At 38.5% G+C, this 21,432-nt stretch overlaps 1 protein-coding gene across 1 annotated transcript in view; it reads right to left on the bottom strand.

The window, feature by feature from the left end:
- Window positions 1–19,655, bottom strand: part of LOC117966773 (titin-like) — a 62,753-nt gene extending 43,098 nt beyond the window's left edge. The window contains exons 1-6 of the mRNA XM_059018356.1: window positions 19,331–19,655; window positions 16,519–16,803; window positions 13,244–13,528; window positions 9,825–10,109; window positions 6,513–6,797; window positions 3,026–3,310 (exon numbers count right to left, since the gene is read on the bottom strand). Coding sequence (XP_058874339.1) covers window positions 3,026–3,310; window positions 6,513–6,797; window positions 9,825–10,109; window positions 13,244–13,528; window positions 16,519–16,803; window positions 19,331–19,655 — 1,750 coding nt within the window. The remainder of the gene's footprint in view (window positions 1–3,025; window positions 3,311–6,512; window positions 6,798–9,824; window positions 10,110–13,243; window positions 13,529–16,518; window positions 16,804–19,330) is intronic.
- Window positions 19,656–21,432: the final 1,777 nt, after the last annotated feature.

Below are 21,432 nucleotides of genomic sequence, written 5' to 3'. Positions count from 1 at the left end.
TCAAATGAAAGCAGCTCAATGTTACTGTCTCTGTATTGTTGTAATTATACATTTTTACTGTCTGAGATTTGTATTCTTGGTTGATTATTCTGGTTGGTTATCTGAAAATAGCCCTATTCATGAAAAATATTAAATATATCTGGATGGGCTCCCGAGTGGCACATCCAGTAAAGGCGCTCCACGCGGAGTGCAGGATGTGCCCTATAGCCTGGAGATCGCAGGTTCGAATCCAGGCTATGTCACAGCTGACCGTGACCGGGAGTTCCTAGGGGGCGCCGCACAACTGGCTGAGCGCTGCCCGGGTAGGGAGGGCTTAGGTCGGCAGGGGAATCCACGGATCACCGCGCATCAGCGACCCCTGTGGCCGATAGGGCGCCTGTGGCTCTGCAGCGGAGCCGCCAGATCTGTGTTGTCCTCCGGCACTATAGGTCTGGTGGCATTGCTGTGGATCTGCAGTGCGAAAAATGACGGCTTGGCAGGAGCACGTTTCGGAGGACGCGTATTCCAGCCTCCGTTTCCCGAGTCGGCGGGGGGGTTGCGAGCGGTGAGCCGGGGATACAGATAATAATTGGGCATGGTAAATTGGGGTGAAAATCGGGGTAAAATAATTGGCGACGACTAAATTAAAAAAAAAAAATATATATATATATATATCTGGATGGTTCAGACAAGACTCCCTGGATCAGGTATGAAACACATACTGAAGGGATAATAACAACCTTTTACAATATGTACATAACACTGTACAATAGCAGGATATAATACAATACAATAGGCTAATGCAATAGGTCAGAGGTGCACAATTCTAGTCCTCCAGCTCTTGTTTATCAGAAAGACTGTGGGCAAGACATTCCCTGTGTAAAGCTAATGCTTTTTCGTTTCAAAATTGACTGTTTTCTATTTCACAAACAGTAATTTCTGAAGAAGGAAAAAACTAACTTTGAAATGCTGAAATTTAACACTAGAAGCGCCGGGAATTTCGAACTACCTAGAAGCACCAAACCGGTCATTTTAACTGGTAGTTTTTGAAACAGCTGTAATATGATCATGAAAGACAGACGAAAGTATAAAACTCAAAAGTTGTATTTATGAATTTCAAATCAAACATTTGCATAGCAGAAACACCATATTTAAATGGAAAACAAAACATACATTTTTTTTTCATAAGGAGCAGTACAAAACAAGAAAAACTTAAATAAACATTTCACTAGTGACTATTTCGTAACAGATCTCTGTACATACGGAGTTCTATAAACATTTTTTTTGTTTGTAAAAATAACATCAAAGGGTCTTTTATTTTCAAAAAGAGTATATAATGCACTACTTCAAAACATAAATAACTATAATACAATAAACTATTTATATAGCAGATTTATTTAGCCTGCATACCTGGCAGCTTTCTAACCTGTACAGTCCACACACAATACACGCTTCTCCACTTTCCCTGAGCATTTACCGGATTATAGGCTACATTTGATAGATAAATATGTATTGAAATAACCGGTTAAAATGACCGGTTTGTGTGCTTCTAGGTAAATATGTTTATAATTGTCAATTTCTTGTGAATATGCGGCTCAAACACCGTCACTATATCTAATGCATATATTTAGGAAAAGTCACAAACAGGCATGCGCATTACATTCCGGAACGCAGAGTCATTTAAATTTTAAAACACAAAACGGTCAGATTGACTGGCTTGGCACTTCTAGTATTAAATGCTGAACCTTGAATGTTGGACGCATCTTCCACAAACTACGGTGAAACATCAACTTTGATGAAAATAATCGTCTGGGACAGCTCACTGAGATTCCCCTAAAAAATATAGACAGTTCCATTTGAATTCGCCTAAAGGACTAATACGTTATACCAGTCACCGTTCAATTCTGATTTTCTGATTTCATGATTAATTTCAGTTACGTCATCTGTGCTTAAATGTGTTTTGTTTTCATATAAAAGCTCACAATATTATGTTGTTTTTATGTGACTATTTAAACTGTGTTTTTATAGCAAAATCTTTAAAGTTTTATTACATTTTACTTTTATGAACATTGAAATGACCTTTTGTTTTTACTTCATTTATTAATAACCATGAGTACTTTAAATCACAAATGAAGAGCATCGTAATCCGAGCCATTAAAAAGTACAATGCTTTATCTTAGATTTTATATTAAAAGAACGTTTATATTTACTTCAGGACCTTCAAACATGCTTTTCAGGACCACTGATACAATACATTTTTTTAAAGAGTAACACTGGTTTATGTAATTTATTTTTACTTTGTGTGGGTCTGACCTAAGATTTCATCTATCTATCATAATTAAGCCATATGTTATGTATTTTTTTTTTTATTTACTGCAAAGATTTTGTATTTAATCACGCACAGATCAATGTAATGTAAAGCCTCCAGAGATGATCAGTAACGAAAGCAGCTGGGGAGAATGAACCGTACCCTAGCAGTGGGTGAAAGTGATTACAGACTGACTGTCCGGCTTTCTGTTGTAATCTGGTGTGAACGAAAGCCATTTTGTTATACAGTGCATAGTGACCAACTCCTCTATTGTAATTGTTCTGAATGGAAGGGTCTAATAAAAGAGGTGATTAAAAAGAGCAACATCACCACTGCCGTCCAGCTGGGTTTTGTTTTTCTTTTTTTCTTTGCAATCAACTACACTACTGCATCAGGCAGTTTAAAATGGAGCAGTACTACTGCCTCTCAGGGGTCTGTATTGAGGGGTCTGTTCAGCTGGGTTAATAAACTCACCAGACACAGTCAGTGTAACAGGATCGCTGTGTTAATAAACTCACCAGACACAGTCAGTGTAACAGGATCACTGTGTTAATAAACTCACCAGACACAGTCAGCGTAACAGGATCGCTGTGTTAATAAACTCACCAGACACAGTCAGTGTAACAGGATCACTGTGTTAATAAACTCACCAGACACAGTCAGTGTAACAGGATCACTGTGTTAATAAACTCACCAGACACAGTCAGTGTAACAGGATCACTGTGTTAATAAACTCACCAGACACAGTCAGTGTAACAGGATCACTGCGCTGAGAGGAACGTGGTGGATCTCCTCTTTGTGCCTCACACTGGTACTCTCCACTATGGGACTCTGTGACAGGGCTGAGTGTGTAACTGGCTCCAGTGGTGTCTCTGATCTTCTCTGTGCCTCCCTGACTGCTCTTGTACCAGAGATATTCCCAGCCAGTGAAAAGCCCCTCAACCCCACAGCTCAGGGTGACAGTCTCTCCAGTGTACAGCTCTCCCCATGTAGGACTGCTGGTCAGCACAGCCTTTGGCAGCTCTGGGTAAATGAAGAAACAAGGCATGTTAAGAACATCTATCTCCAATACAAAGACAGAAATAAAACATTACAGGTTCCAGTACAATGGAAACACAGGCTCTGATTCTCTCAAATGAAAGCAGCTCAATGTTACTGTCTCTGTATTGTTGTAATTATACATTTTTACTGTCTGAGATTTGTATTCTTGGTTGATTATTCTGGTTGGTTATCTGAAAATAGCCCTATTCATGAAAAATATTAAATATATCTGGATGGGCTCCCGAGTGGCACATCCAGTAAAGGCGCTCCACGCGGAGTGCAGGATGTGCCCTATAGCCTGGAGATCGCAGGTTCGAATCCAGGCTATGTCACAGCTGACCGTGACCGGGAGTTCCTAGGGGGCGCCGCACAATTGGCTGAGCGCTGCCCGGGTAGGGAGGGCTTAGGTCGGCAGGGGAATCCACGGATCACCGCGCATCAGCGACCCCTGTGGCCGATAGGGCGCCTGTGGCTCTGCAGCGGAGCCGCCAGATCTGTGTTGTCCTCCGGCACTATAGGTCTGGTGGCATTGCTGTGGATCTGCAGTGCGAGAAATGACGGCTTGGCAGGAGCACGTTTCGGAGGACGCGTATTCCAGCCTCCGTTTCCCGAGTCGGCGGGGGGGTTGCGAGCGGTGAGCCGGGGATACAGATAATAATTGGGCATGCTAAATTGGGGTGAAAATCGGGGTAAAATAATTGGCGACGACTAAATTGAAAAAAAAAATATATATCTGGATGGTTCAGACAAGACTCCCTGGATCAGGTATGAAACACATACTGAAGGGATAATAACAACCTTTTACAATATGTACATAACACTGTACAATAGCAGGATATAATACAATACAATAGGCTAATGCAATAGGTCAGAGGTGCACAATTCTAGTCCTCCAGCTCTTGTTTATCAGAAAGACTGTGGGCAAGACATTCCCTGTGTAAAGCTAATGCTTTTTCGTTTCAAAATTGACTGTTTTCTATTTCACAAACAGTAATTTCTGAAGAAGGAAAAAACTAACTTTGAAATGCTGAAATTTAACACTAGAAGCGCCGGGAATTTCGAACTACCTAGAAGCACCAAACCGGTCATTTTAACTGGTAGTTTTTTAAACAGCTGTAATATGATCATGAAAGATAGACGAAAGTATAAAACTCAAAAGTTGTATTTATGAATTTCAAATCAAACATTTGCATAGCAGAAACACCATATTTAAATGGAAAACAAAACATATATTTTTTTTTCATAAGGAGCAGTACAAAACAAGAAAAACTTAAATAAACATTCCACTAGTGACTATTTCGTAACAGATCTCTGTACATACGGAGTTCTATAAACATTTTATTTGTTTGTAAAAATAACATCAAAGGGTCTTTTATTTTCAAAAAGAGTATATAATGCACTACTTCAAAACATAAATAACTATAATACAATAAACTATTTATATAGCAGATTTATTTAGCCTGCATACCTGGCAGCTTTCTAACCTGTACAGTCCACACACAATACACGCTTCTCCACTTTCCCTGAGCATTTACCGGATTATAGGCTACATTTGATAGATAAATATGTATTGAAATAACCGGTTAAAATGACCGGTTTGTGCGCTTCTAGGTAAACATGTTTATAATTGTCAATTTCTTGTGAATATGCGGCTCAAACACCGTCACTATATCTAATGCATATATTTAGGAAAAGTCACAAACGGGCATGCGCATTACATTGTGGAACGCAGAGTCATTTAAATTTTAAAACACAAAACGGTCAAATTGACTGGCTTGGCACTTCTAGTGTTAAATGCTGAACCTTGAATGTTGGACGCATCTTCCACAAACTACGGTGAAACATCAACTTTGATGAAAATAATCGTCTGGGACAGCTCACTGAGATTCCCCTAAAAAATATAGACAGTTCCTTCTGAATTCGCCTAAAGGACTAATACGTTATACCAGTCACCGTTCAATTCTGATTTTCTGATTTCATGATTCATTTCAGTTACGTCATCTGTGCTTAAATGTGTTTTGTTTCCATATAAAAGCTCAAAATATTATGTTGTTTTTTATGTAACTATTTAAATTGTGTTTTTTATAGCAAAATCTTTAAAGTTTTATTACATTTTACTTTTATGAACATTGAAATGACCTTTTGTTTTTACTTCATTTATTAATAACCATGAGTACTTTAAATCACAAATGAAGAGCATCGTAATCCGAGCCATTAAAAAGTACAATGCTTTATCTTAGATTTTATATTAAAAGAACGTTTATATTTACTTCAGGACCTTCAAACATGCTTTTCAGGACCACTGATAAAATACATTTTTTTAAAGAGTAACAGTGGTTTATGTAATTTATTTTTACTTTGTGTGGGTCTGACCTAAGATTTCATCTATCTATCATAATTAAGCCATATGTTATGTATTTTTTTTTTTATTTAGTATACAGGTTTTGTATTTAATCACGCACAGATCAATGTAATGTAAAGCCTCCAGAGATGATCAATAACGAAAGCAGCTGGGGAGAATGAACCGCACCCTAGCAGTGGGTGAAAGTGATTACAGAGTGACTGTCCAGCTTTCTGCTGTAGTCTGGTGTGAACAAAAGCCATTTTGTTATACAGTGCATAGTGACCAACTCCTCTATTGTAATTGTTCTGAATGGAAGGGTCTAATAAAAGAGGTGATTAAAGAGAGCAACATCACCAATGCCGTCCAGCCGGGGTTTTCTTTCTTACAATCAACTACACTACTGCGTCAGGCAGTTTAAAATGGAGCAGTACTACTGCCTCTCAGGGGTCTGTATTGAGGGGTCTGTTCAGCTGGGTTAATGAACTCACCAGACACAGTCAGTGTAACAGGATTACTGTGTTAATAAACTCACCAGACACAGTCAGTGTAACAGGATCACTGTGTTAATAAACTCACCAAACACAGTCAGTGTAACAGGATCACTGTGTTAATAAACTCACCAGACACAGTCAGTGTAACAGGATCACTGTGTTAATAAACTCACCAAACACAGTCAGTGTAACAGGATCACTGTGTTAATAAACTCACCAGACACAGTCAGTGTAACAGGATCGCTGTGTTAATAAACTCACCAAACACAGTCAGTGTAACAGGATCACTGTGTTAATAAACTCACCAGACACAGTCAGTGTAACAGGATCACTGTGTTAATAAACTCACCAGACACAGTCAGTGTAACAGAATCACTGCGCTGAGAGGAACGTGGTCGACCTCCTCTTTGTGCCTCACACAGATACTGTCCACTATGAGACTGAGTGACAGAGCTGAGTGTGTATCTGGCTCCAGTGGTGTCTCTGATCTTCACTGTGCCTCCCTGACTGCTCTTGTACCAGAGATATTCCCAGCCAGTGAAACTCCCCTCAACCCCACAGCTCAGGGTGACAGTCTCTCCAGTGTACAGGTTTCTCCATTGAGGACTGCTGGTCAGCACAGACTTTGGCAGCTCTGGGTAAATGAAGAAACAAGGCATGTTAAGAACATCCATCTCCAATACAAAGACAGAAATAAAACATTACAGGTTCCAGTACAATGGAAACACAGGCTCTGATTCTCTCAAATGAAAGCAGCTCAATGTTACTGTCTCTGTATTGTTGTAATTATACATTTTTACTGTCTGAGATTTGTATTCTTGGTTGATTATTCTGGTTGGTTATCTGAAAATAGCCCTATTCATGAAAAATATTAAATATATCTGGATGGGCTCCCGAGTGGCACATCCAGTAAAGGCGCTCCACGCGGAGTGCAGGATGTGCCCTATAGCCTGGAGATCGCAGGTTCGAATCCAGGCTATGTCACAGCTGACCGTGACCGGGAGTTCTTAGGGGGCGGCGCACAATTGGCTGAGCGCTGCCCGGGTAGGGAGGGCTTAGGTCGGCAGGGGAATCCACGGATCACCGCGCATCAGCGACCCCTGTGGCCGATAGGGCGCCTGTGGCTCTGCAGCGGAGCCGCCAGATCTGTGTTGTCCTCCGGCACTATAGGTCTGGTGGCATTGCTGTGGATCTGCAGTGCGAAAAATGACGGCTTGGCAGGAGCACGTTTTGGAGGACGCGTATTCCAGCCTCCGTTTCCCGAGTCGGTGGGGGGGTTGCGAGCGGTGAGCCGGGGATACAGATAATAATTGGGCATGCTAAATTGGGGTGAAAATCAGGGTAAAATAATTGGCGACGACTAAATTAAAAAAAAATATATATATATATATATATCTGGATGGTTCAGACAAGACTCCCTGGATCAGGTATGAAACACATACTGAAGGGATAATAACAACCTTTTACAATATGTACATAACACTGTACAATAGCAGGATATAATACAATACAATAGGCTAATGCAATAGGTCAGAGGTGCACAATTCTAGTCCTCCAGCTCTTGTTTATCAGAAAGACTGTGGGCAAGACATTCCCTGTGTAAAGCTAATGCTTTTTTGTTTCAAAATGGACTGTTTTCTATTTCACAAACAGTAATTTCTGAAGAAGGAAAAAACTAACTTTGAAATGCTGAAATTTAACACTACAAGCGCCGGGAATTTCGAACTACCTAGAAGCACCAAACCGGTCATTTTAACTGGTAGTTTTTTAAACAGCTGTAATATGATCATGAAAGATAGACGAAAGTATAAAACTCAAAAGTTGTATTTATGAATTTCAAATCAAACATTTGCATAGCAGAAACACCATATTTAAATGGAAAACAAAACATACATTTTTTTTTCATAAGGAGCAGTACAAAACAAGAAAAACTTAAATAAACATTCCACTAGTGACTATTTCGTAACAGATCTCTGTACATACGGAGTTCTATAAACATTTTATTTGTTTGTAAAAATAACATCAAAGGGTCTTTTATTTTCAAAAAGAGTATATAATGCACTACTTCAAAACATAAATAACTATAATACAATAAACTATTTATATAGCAGATTTATTTAGCCTGCATACCTGGCAGCTTTCTAACCTGTACAGTCCACACACAATACACACTTCTCCACTTTCCCTGAGCATTTACCGGATTATAGGCTACATTTGATAGATAAATATGTATTGAAATGACCGGTTAAAATGACCGGTTTGTGCGCTTCTAGGTAAACATGTTTATAATTGTCAATTTCTTGTGAATATGCGGCTCAAACACCGTCACTATATCTAATGCATATATTTAGGAAAAGTCACAAACGGGCATGCGCATTACATTGTGGAACGCAGAGTCATTTAAATTTTAAAACCCAAAACGGTCAAATTGACTGGCTTGGCACTTCTAGTGTTAAATGCTGAACCTTGAATGTTGGACGCATCTTCCACAAACTACGGTGAAACATCAACTTTGATGAAAATAATCGTCTGGGACAGCTCACTGAGATTCCCCTAAAAAATATAGACAGATCCTTCTGAATTCGCCTAAAGGACTAATACATTATACCAATCACCGTTCAATTCTGATTTTCTGATTTCATGATTCATTTCAGTTATGTCATCTGTGCTTAAATGTGTTTTGTTTTCATATAAAAGCTCACAATATTATGTTGTTTTTATGTGACTATTTAAACTGTGTTTTTATAGCAAAATCTTTAAAGTTTTATTACATTTTACTTTTATGAACATTGAAATGACCTTTTGTTTTTACTTCATTTATTAATAACCATGAGTACTTTAAATCACAAATGAAGAGCATCGTAATCCGAGCCATTAAAAAGTACAATGCTTTATCTTAGATTTTATATTAAAAGAACGTTTATATTTACTTCAGGACCTTCAAACATGCTTTTCAGGACCACTGATACAATACAACAGTGTAGCAGTGTTTTATGTAATTTATTTTTACTTTGTGTGGGTCTGACCTAAGATTTCATCTATCTATCATAATTAAACCATATTTTATGTATTTTTTTTTTTATTTAGTATAAAGGTTTTGTATTTAATCTTGCACAGATCAATGTAATGTAAAGCCTCCAGAGATGATCAATAACGAAAGCAGCTGGGGAGAATGAACCGTACCCTAGCAGTGGGTGAAAGTGATTACAGAGTGACTGTCCGGCTTTCTGTTGTAATCTGGTGTGAACGAAAGCCATTTTGTTATACAGTGCATAGTGACCAACTCCTCTATTGTAATTGTTCTGAATGGAAGGGTCTAATAAAAGAGGTGATTAAAGAGAGCAACATCACCAATGCCGTCCAGCCGGGGTTTTCTTTCTTACAATCAACTACACTACTGCGTCAGGCAGCTTAAAATGGAGCAGTACTACTGCCTCTCAGGAGTCTGTATTGAGGGGTCTGTTCAGCTGGGTTAATGAACTCACCAGACACAGTCAGTGTAACAGGATTACTGTGTTAATAAACTCACCAGACACAGTCAGTGTAACAGGATCACTGTGTTAATAAACTCACCAAACACAGTCAGTGTAACAGGATCACTGTGTTAATAAACTCACCAGACACAGTCAGTGTAACAGGATCACTGTGTTAATAAACTCACCAGACACAGTCAGTGTAACAGAATCACTGCGCTGAGAGGAACGTGGTCGACCTCCTCTTTGTGCCTCACACAGATACTGTCCACTATGAGACTGAGTGACAGAGCTGAGTGTGTATCTGGCTCCAGTGGTGTCTCTGATCTTCACTGTGCCTCCCTGACTGCTCTTGTACCAGAGATATTCCCAGCCAGTGAAACTCCCCTCAACCCCACAGCTCAGGGTGACAGTCTCTCCAGTGTACAGGTTTCTCCATTGAGGACTGCTGGTCAGCACAGCCTTTGGCAGCTCTGGGTAAATGAAGAAACAAGGCATGTTAAGAACATCCATCTCCAATACAAAGACAGAAATAAAACATTACAGGTTCCAGTACAATGGAAGCACAGGCTCTGATTCTCTCAAATGAAAGCAGCTCAATGTTACTGTCTCTGTATTGTTGTAATTATACATTTTTACTGTCTGAGATTTGTATTCTTGGTTGATTATTCTGGTTGGTTATCTGAAAATAGCCCTATTCATGAAAAATATTAAATATATCTGGATGGGCTCCCGAGTGGCACATCCAGTAAAGGCGCTCCACGCGGAGTGCAGGATGTGCCCTATAGCCTGGAGATCGCAGGTTCGAATCCAGGCTATGTCACAGCTGACCGTGACCGGGAGTTCCTAGGGGGCGCCGCACAACTGGCTGAGCGCTGCCCGGGTAGGGAGGGCTTAGGTCGGCAGGGGAATCCACGGATCACCGCGCATCAGCGACCCCTGTGGCCGATAGGGCGCCTGTGGCTCTGCAGCGGAGCCGCCAGATCTGTGTTGTCCTCCGGCACTATAGGTCTGGTGGCATTGCTGTGGATCTGCAGTGCGAAAAATGACGGCTTGGCAGGAGCACGTTTCGGAGGACGCGTATTCCAGCCTCCGTTTCCCGAGTCGGCGGGGGGGTTGCGAGCGGTGAGCCGGGGATACAGATAATAATTGGGCATGGTAAATTGGGGTGAAAATCGGGGTAAAATAATTGGCGACGACTAAATTAAAAAAAAAAAAAATATATATATATATATCTGGATGGTTCAGACAAGACTCCCTGGATCAGGTATGAAACACATACTGAAGGGATAATAACAACCTTTTACAATATGTACATAACACTGTACAATAGCAGGATATAATACAATACAATAGGCTAATGCAATAGGTCAGAGGTGCACAATTCTAGTCCTCCAGCTCTTGTTTATCAGAAAGACTGTGGGCAAGACATTCCCTGTGTAAAGCTAATGCTTTTTCGTTTCAAAATTGACTGTTTTCTATTTCACAAACAGTAATTTCTGAAGAAGGAAAAAACTAACTTTGAAATGCTGAAATTTAACACTAGAAGCGCCGGGAATTTCGAACTACCTAGAAGCACCAAACCGGTCATTTTAACTGGTAGTTTTTGAAACAGCTGTAATATGATCATGAAAGACAGACGAAAGTATAAAACTCAAAAGTTGTATTTATGAATTTCAAATCAAACATTTGCATAGCAGAAACACCATATTTAAATGGAAAACAAAACATACATTTTTTTTTCATAAGGAGCAGTACAAAACAAGAAAAACTTAAATAAACATTTCACTAGTGACTATTTCGTAACAGATCTCTGTACATACGGAGTTCTATAAACATTTTTTTTGTTTGTAAAAATAACATCAAAGGGTCTTTTATTTTCAAAAAGAGTATATAATGCACTACTTCAAAACATAAATAACTATAATACAATAAACTATTTATATAGCAGATTTATTTAGCCTGCATACCTGGCAGCTTTCTAACCTGTACAGTCCACACACAATACACGCTTCTCCACTTTCCCTGAGCATTTACCGGATTATAGGCTACATTTGATAGATAAATATGTATTGAAATAACCGGTTAAAATGACCGGTTTGTGTGCTTCTAGGTAAATATGTTTATAATTGTCAATTTCTTGTGAATATGCGGGCTCAAACACCGTCACTATATCTAATGCATATATTTAGGAAAAGTCAAAAACAGGCATGCGCATTACATTCCGGAACGCAGAGTCATTTAAATTTTAAAACACAAAACGGTCAGATTGACTGGCTTGGCACTTCTAGTATTAAATGCTGAACCTTGAATGTTGGACGCATCTTCCACAAACTACGGTGAAACATCAACTTTGATGAAAATAATCGTCTGGGACAGCTCACTGAGATTCCCCTAAAAAATATAGACAGTTCCATTTGAATTCGCCTAAAGGACTAATACGTTATACCAGTCACCGTTCAATTCTGATTTTCTGATTTCATGATTAATTTCAGTTACGTCATCTGTGCTTAAATGTGTTTTGTTTTCATATAAAAGCTCACAATATTATGTTGTTTTTATGTGACTATTTAAACTGTGTTTTTATAGCAAAATCTTTAAAGTTTTATTACATTTTACTTTTATGAACATTGAAATGACCTTTTGTTTTTACTTCATTTATTAATAACCATGAGTACTTTAAATCACAAATGAAGAGCATCGTAATCCGAGCCATTAAAAAGTACAATGCTTTATCTTAGATTTTATATTAAAAGAACGTTTATATTTACTTCAGGACCTTCAAACATGCTTTTCAGGACCACTGATACAATACATTTTTTTAAAGAGTAACACTGGTTTATGTAATTTATTTTTACTTTGTGTGGGTCTGACCTAAGATTTCATCTATCTATCATAATTAAGCCATATGTTATGTATTTTTTTTTTTATTTACTGCAAAGATTTTGTATTTAATCACGCACAGATCAATGTAATGTAAAGCCTCCAGAGATGATCAGTAACGAAAGCAGCTGGGGAGAATGAACCGTACCCTAGCAGTGGGTGAAAGTGATTACAGACTGACTGTCCGGCTTTCTGTTGTAATCTGGTGTGAACGAAAGCCATTTTGTTATACAGTGCATAGTGACCAACTCCTCTACTGTAATTGTTCTGAATGGAAGGGTCTAATAAAAGAGGTGATTAAAAAGAGCAACATCACCACTGCCGTCCAGCTGGGTTTTGTTTTTCTTTTTTTCTTTGCAATCAACTACACTACTGCATCAGGCAGTTTAAAATGGAGCAGTACTACTGCCTCTCAGGGGTCTGTATTGAGGGGTCTGTTCAGCTGGGTTAATAAACTCACCAGACACAGTCAGTGTAACAGGATCGCTGTGTTAATAAACTCACCAGACACAGTCAGTGTAACAGGATCACTGTGTTAATAAACTCACCAGACACAGTCAGCGTAACAGGATCGCTGTGTTAATAAACTCACCAGACACAGTCAGTGTAACAGGATCACTGTGTTAATAAACTCACCAGACACAGTCAGTGTAACAGGATCACTGTGTTAATAAACTCACCAGACACAGTCAGTGTAACAGGATCACTGTGTTAATAAACTCACCAGACACAGTCAGTGTAACAGGATCACTGCGCTGAGAGGAACGTGGTGGATCTCCTCTTTGTGCCTCACACTGGTACTCTCCACTATGGGACTCTGTGACAGGGCTGAGTGTGTAACTGGCTCCAGTGGTGTCTCTGATCTTCTCTGTGCCTCCCTGACTGCTCTTGTACCAGAGATATTCCCAGCCAGTGAAAAGCCCCTCAACCCCACAGCTCAGGGTGACAGTCTCTCCAGTGTACAGCTCTCCCCATGTAGGACTGCTGGTCAGCACAGCCTTTGGCAGCTCTGGGTAAATGAAGAAACAAGGCATGTTAAGAACATCTATCTCCAATACAAAGACAGAAATAAAACATTACAGGTTCCAGTACAATGGAAACACAGGCTCTGATTCTCTCAAATGAAAGCAGCTCAATGTTACTGTCTCTGTATTGTTGTAATTATACATTTTTACTGTCTGAGATTTGTATTCTTGGTTGATTATTCTGGTTGGTTATCTGAAAATAGCCCTATTCATGAAAAATATTAAATATATCTGGATGGGCTCCCGAGTGGCACATCCAGTAAAGGCGCTCCACGCGGAGTGCAGGATGTGCCCTATAGCCTGGAGATCGCAGGTTCGAATCCAGGCTATGTCACAGCTGACCGTGACCGGGAGTTCCTAGGGGGCGGTGCACAATTGGCTGAGCGCTGCCCGGGTAGGGAGGGCTTAGGTCGGCAGGGGAATCCACGGATCACCGCGCATCAGCGACCCCTGTGGCCGATAGGGCGCCTGTGGCTCTGCAGCGGAGCCGCCAGATCTGTGTTGTCCTCCGGCACTATAGGTCTGGTGGCATTGCTGTGGATCTGCAGTGCGAGAAATGACGGCTTGGCAGGAGCACGTTTCGGAGGACGCGTATTCCAGCCTCCGTTTCCCGAGTCGGCGGGGGGGTTGCGAGCGGTGAGCCGGGGATACAGATAATAATTGGGCATGCTAAATTGGGGTGAAAATCGGGGTAAAATAATTGGCGACGACTAAATTGAAAAAAAAAAAATATATCTGGATGGTTCAGACAAGACTCCCTGGATCAGGTATGAAACACATACTGAAGGGATAATAACAACCTTTTACAATATGTACATAACACTGTACAATAGCAGGATATAATACAATACAATAGGCTAATGCAATAGGTCAGAGGTGCACAATTCTAGTCCTCCAGCTCTTGTTTATCAGAAAGACTGTGGGCAAGACATTCCCTGTGTAAAGCTAATGCTTTTTCGTTTCAAAATTGACTGTTTTCTATTTCACAAACAGTAATTTCTGAAGAAGGAAAAAACTAACTTTGAAATGCTGAAATTTAACACTAGAAGCGCCGGGAATTTCGAACTACCTAGAAGCACCAAACCGGTCATTTTAACTGGTAGTTTTTTAAACAGCTGTAATATGATCATGAAAGATAGACGAAAGTATAAAACTCAAAAGTTGTATTTATGAATTTCAAATCAAACATTTGCATAGCAGAAACACCATATTTAAATGGAAAACAAAACATACATTTTTTTTTCATAAGGAGCAGTACAAAACAAGAAAAACTTAAATAAACATTCCACTAGTGACTATTTCGTAACAGATCTCTGTACATACGGAGTTCTATAAACATTTTATTTGTTTGTAAAAATAACATCAAAGGGTCTTTTATTTTCAAAATGAGTATATAATGCACTACTTCAAAACATAAATAACTATAATACAATAAACTATTTATATAGCAGATTTATTTAGCCTGCATACCTGGCAGCTTTCTAACCTGTACAGTCCACACAGAATACACGCTTCCCCACTTTCCCTGAGCATTTACCGGATTATAGGCTACATTTGATAGATAAATATGTATTGAAATAACCGGTTAAAATGACCGGTTTGTGCGCTTCTAGGTAAACATGTTTATAATTGTCAATTTCTTGTGAATATGCGGCTCAAACACCGTCACTATATCTAATGCATATATTTAGGAAAAGTCACAAACGGGCATGCGCATTACATTCCGGAACGCAGAGTCATTTAAATTTTAAAACACAAAACGGTTAAATTGACTGGCTTGGCACTTCTAGTGTTAAATGCTGAACCTTGAATGTTGGACGCATCTTCCACAAACTACGGTGAAACATCAACTTTGATGAAAATAATCGTCTGGGACAGCTCACTGAGATTCCCCTAAAAAATATAGACAGTTCCTTCTGAATTCGCCTAAAGGACTAATACGTTATACCAGTCACCGTTCAATTCTGATTTTCTGATTTCATGATTCATTTCAGTTATGTCATCTGTGCTTCAATGTGTTTTGTTTTCATATAAAAGCTCACAATATTATGTTGTTTTTATGTGACTATTTAAACTGTGTTTTTATAGCAAAATCTTTAAAGTTTTATTACATTTTACTTTTATGAACATTGAAATGACCTTTTGTTTTTACTTCATTTATTAATAACCATGAGTACTTTAAATCACAAATGAAGAGCATCGTAATCCGAGCCATTAAAAAGTACAATGCTTTATCTTATATTTTATATTAAAAGAACGTTCATATTTACTTCAGGACCTTCAAACATGCTTTTCAGGACCACTGATACAATACATTTTTTTAAAGAGTAACAGTGGTTTATGTAATTTATTTTTACTTTGTGTGGGTCTGACCTAAGATTTCATCTATCTATCATAATTAAACCATATGTTATGTATTTTTTTTTTAATTTAGTGTAAAGGTTTTGTATTTAATCACGCACAGATCAATGTAATGTAAAGCCTCCAGAGATGATCAATAACGAAAGCAGCTGGGGAGAATGAACCGTACCCTAGCAGTGGGTGAAAGTGATTACAGAGTGACTGTCCGGCTTTCTGTTGTAATCTGGTGTGAACGAAAGCCATTTTGTTATACAGTGCATAGTGACCAACTCCTCTATTGTAATTGTTCTGAATGGAAGGGTCTAATAAAAGAGGTGATTAAAAAGAGCAACATCACCACTGCCATCCAGCTGGGTTTTGTTTTTCTTTTTTTCTTTGCAATCAACTACACTACTGCATCAGGCAGTTTAAAATGGAGCAGTACTACTGCCTCTCAGGGGTCTGTATTGAGGGGTCTGTTCAGCTGGGTTAATGAACTCACCAGACACAGTCAGTGTAACAGGATCGCTGTGTTAATAAACTCACCAGACACAGTCAGTGTAACAGGATCACTGTGTTAATAAACTCACCAGACACAGTCAGTGTAACAGGATCACTGTGTTAATAAACTCACCAGACACAGTCAGTGTAACAGGATCACTGCGCTGAGAGGAACGTGGTGGATCTCCTCTTTGTGCCTCACACTGGTACTCTCCACTATGGGACTCTGTGACAGGGCTGAGTGTGTAACTGGCTCCAGTGGTGTCTCTGATCTTCTCTGTGCCTCCCTGACTGCTCTTGTACCAGAGATATTCCCAGCCAGTGAAAAGCCCCTCAACCCCACAGCTCAGGGTGACAGTCTCTCCAGTGTACAGCTCTCCCCATTGAGGACTGCTGGTCAGCACAGCCTTTGGCAGCTCTGGGTAAATGAAGAAACAAGGCATGTTAGGAACATCCATCTCCAATACAAAGAGAAATAAAACATTACAGGTTCCAGTACAATGGAAACACAGGGTCTGATTCTCTCAAATGAAAGCAGTTCAATGTTACTGTCTCTGAGGGTCCAGTAAAGAGGGCACAGCTCTGTATTGTTGTAATTATACATTTTTACTGTCTGAGATTTCTATTCTTGGTTGATTATTCTGGTTGGTTATCCGACAGTAGCCCTATTCATAGAAAATATTAAATATATCTGGATGGTTCAGACAAGACTCCCTGGATCAGGTATGAAACACATACTGAAGGGATAATAACAACCTTTTGCAATGTGCACATAACACTGTACAATAGCAGTACATAATACAATACAATAGGCTAATGCAATAGGTCAGAGGTGCACAATTCTAGTCCTCCAGTCTTGTCTATCTGAGAGACTGTGGGCAAGACTTTCCCTGTGTAAAGCTAATGCTTTTTCGTTTCAAAATGGCCTGTTTTCTGTTTCACAAAACAGTAATTTCTGAAGAAGGAAAAAACTAACTTTGAAACGCTGACATTTAACACTAGAAACGCCAGAATTTCGAACTACCTAGAAGCACCAAACCGGTCATTTTAACTGGTAGCTTTTTAAACAGCTGTAATATGATAATGAAAGACAAACGATTGTATAAAACTCAAAAGTTGTATTTATGAACATCAAATCAAACATTTGCATAGCAGAAACACCATATTTAAATAGAAAACAAAACATCAAATATTTTTCTTCAAAAGGAGCAGTACAAAACAAGAAAAACTTAAATAAAACATAAATAAGATAAACATTTCACTAGTGACTATTTTGTAACGGGTCTCTGTACATACGGAGTTCTATAAACATTTTATTTGTTTGTAAAAATAACATCAAAGGGTCTTTTTTTCAAAAATAGTATATAATGCACTACTTCAAAACATAAATAACTATAATACAATAAACTATTTACATAACATATTTATTTAGCCTGCATACCTGGCAGCTTTCTAACCTGTACAGTCCACACACAATACACGCTTCCCCACTTCCCCTGAGCATTTACCGGATTATAGGCTACATTTGATAAATAAATATGTATTGAAATAACCGGTTAAAATGACCGGTTTGGGCTCTTCTAGGTAAACGTCCTTATAATTGTCAATTTCTTGTGAATATGCAGCTCAAACACCGTCACTATATCTAATGCATATATTTAGGAAAAGTCACAAACGGGCATGCGCATTACATTCCGGAACGCAGAGTCATTTAAATTCTAAAACCCAAAACGGTCAAATTGACTGGCTTGGCACTTCTAGTGTTAAATGCTGAACCTTGAATGTTGGAAGCATTTTCCACAAACTACGGTGAAACATTAACTTTGATGAAAATCATCGTCTGGGACAGCTCTCTGAGATTCCCCTAAAAAATATAGACAGTTCCTTCTGAATTCGCCTAAAGGACTAATAGTGTATACCAGTCACCGTTCACTTATGATTTTCTGATTTCATAATTCATTTCAGTTACGTCATCTATGCTTAAATGTGTTTTGTTTTCATATAAAAGCTCACAATATTATGTTGTTTTTATGTGACTATTTAAACTGTGTTTTTATAGCAAAATCTTTAAAGTTTTATTACATTTTACTTTTATGAACATTGAAATGACCTTTTGTTTTTACTTCATTTATTAATAACCATGAGTACTTTAAATCACAAATGATGAGCATCGTAATCCGAGCCATTAAAAAGTACAATGCTTTATCTTAGATTTTAGATTAAAAGAACGTTTATATTTACTTCAGGACCTTCAAACATGCTTTTCAGGACCACTGATAAAATACATTTTTTTAAAGAGTAACAGTGGTTTATGTAATTTATTTTTACTTTGTGTGGGTCTGACCTAAGATTTCATCTATCTATCATAATTAAACCATATGTTATGTATTTTTTTTTTTATTTAGTGCAAAGATTTTGTATTTAATCACGCACAGATCAATGTAATGTAAAGCCTCCAGAGATGATCAATAACGAAAGCAGCTGGGGAGAATGAACCGCACCCTAGCAGTGGGTGAAAGTGATTACAGACTGACTGTCCGGCTTTCTGTTGTAATCTGGTGTGAACGAAAGCCATTTTGTTATACAGTGCATAGTGACCAACTCCTCTATTGTAATTGTTCTGAATGGAAGGGTCTAATAAAAGAGGTGATTAAAAAGAGCAACATCACTACTGCCATCCAGCTGGGTTTTGTTTTTCTTTTTTTCTTTGCAATCAACTACACTACTGCATCAGGCAGTTTAAAATGGAGCAGTACTACTGCCTCTCAGGGGTCTGTATTGAGGGGTCTGTTCAGCTGGGTTAATGAACTCACCAGACACAGTCAGTGTAACAGGATCGCTGTGTTAATAAACTCACCAGACACAGTCAGTGTAACAGGATCACTGTGTTAATAAACTCACCAGACACAGTCAGTGTAACAGGATCACTGTGTTAATAAACTCACCAGACACAGTCAGTGTAACAGGATCACTGCGCTGAGAGGAACGTGGTGGATCTCCTCTTTGTGCCTCACACTGGTACTCTCCACTATGGGACTCTGTGACAGGGCTGAGTGTGTAACTGGCTCCAGTGGTGTCTCTGATCTTCTCTGTGCCTCCCTGACTGCTCTTGTACCAGAGATATTCCCAGTCAGTGAAAAGCCCCTCAACCCCACAGCTCAGGGTGACAGTCTCTCCAGTGTACAGCTCTCCCCATTGAGGACTGCTGGTCAGCACAGCCTTTGGCAGCTCTGGGTAAATGAAGAAACAAGGCATGTTAGGAACATCCATCTCCAATACAAAGAGAAATAAAACATTACAGGTTCCAGTACAATGGAAACACAGGGTCTGATTCTCTCAAATGAAAGCAGTTCAATGTTACTGTCTCTGAGGGTCCAGTAAAGAGGGCACAGCTCTGTATTGTTGTAATTATACATTTTTACTGTCTGAGATTTCTATTCTTGGTTGATTATTCTGGTTGGTTATCCGACAGTAGCCCTATTCATAGAAAATATTAAATATATCTGGATGGTTCAGACAAGACTCCCTGGATCAGGTATGAAACACATACTGAAGGGATAATAACAACCTTTTGCAATGTGCACATAACACTGTACAATAGCAGTACATAATACAATACAATAGGCTAATGCAATAGGTCAGAGGTGCACAATTCTAGTCCTCCAGTCTTGTCTATCTGAGAGACTGTGGGCAAGACTTTCCCTGTGTAAAGCTAATGCTTTTTCGTTTCAAAATGGCCTGTTTTCTGTTTCACAAAACAGTAATTTCTGAAGAAGGAAAAAACTAACTTTGAAACGCTGACATTTAACACTAGAAACGCCAGAATTTCGAACTACCTAGAAGCACCAAACCGGTCATTTTAACCGGTAGCTTTTTAAACAGCTGTAATATGATAATGAAAGACAAACGATTGTATAAAACTCAAAAGTTGTATTTATGAACATCAAATCAAACATTTGCATAGCAGAAACACCATATTTAAATAGAAAACAAAACATCAAATATTTTTCTTCAAAAGGAGCAGTACAAAACAAGAAAAACTTAAATAAAACATAAATAAAATAAACATTTCACTAGTGACTATTTTGTAACGGGTCTCTGTACATACGGAGTTCTATAAACATTTTATTTGTTTGTAAAAATAACATCAAAGGGTCTTTTTTTTCAAAAATAGTATATAATGCACTACTTCAAAACATAAATAACTATAATACAATAAACTATTTACATAACATATTTATTTAGCCTGCATACCTGGCAGCTTTCTAACCTGTACAGTCCACACACAATACACGCTTCTCCACTTTCCCTGAGCATTTACCAGATTATAGGCTACATTTGATAAATAAATATGTATTGAAATAACCGGTTAAAATGACCGGTTTGGGCTCTTCTAGGTAAACATGTTTATACTTTTCAATTTCTTGCGAATATGCAGCTCAAACGCCGTCACTATATCTAATGCATATATTTAGGAAAAGTCACAAACGGGCATGTGCATTACATTCTGGAACGCAGAGTCATTTAAATTTTAAAACCCAAAACGGTCAGATTGACTGGCTTGGTGCTTCTAGTGTTAAATGCTGAACCTTAAATGTTGGAAGCATCTTTCACAAACTACGGTGAAACATCAACTTTGATTAAAATCATCGTCTGGGACAGCTCTCTGAGATTCCGCTAAAAAATATAGACAGTTCCTTCTGAATTCGCCTAAAGGACTAATATGGTATAGCAGTCACCGTTCAATTCTGATTTTCTGATTTCATGATTCATTTCAGTTACGTCATCTGTGCTTAAATGTGTTTTGTTTTCATATAAAAGCTCACAATATTATGTTGTTTTTATGTGACTATTTAAACTGTGTTTTTATAGCAAAATCTTTAAAGTTTTATTACATTTTACTTTTATGAACATTGAAATGACCTTTTGTTTTTACTTCATTTATTAATAATCATGAGTACTTTAAATCACAAATGAAGAGCATTGTAATCCGAGCCATTAAAAAGTACAATGCTTTATCTTAGATTTTAGATTAAAAGAATGTTTA

Source organism: Acipenser ruthenus, chromosome 59 (assembly GCF_902713425.1).
Source record: "Acipenser ruthenus chromosome 59, fAciRut3.2 maternal haplotype, whole genome shotgun sequence".
Taxonomy (NCBI): domain Eukaryota; kingdom Metazoa; phylum Chordata; class Actinopteri; order Acipenseriformes; family Acipenseridae; genus Acipenser; species Acipenser ruthenus.
Note: the sequence above shows the minus strand (reverse complement) of the source record. Positions and strands in the feature narration are given on the sequence as shown.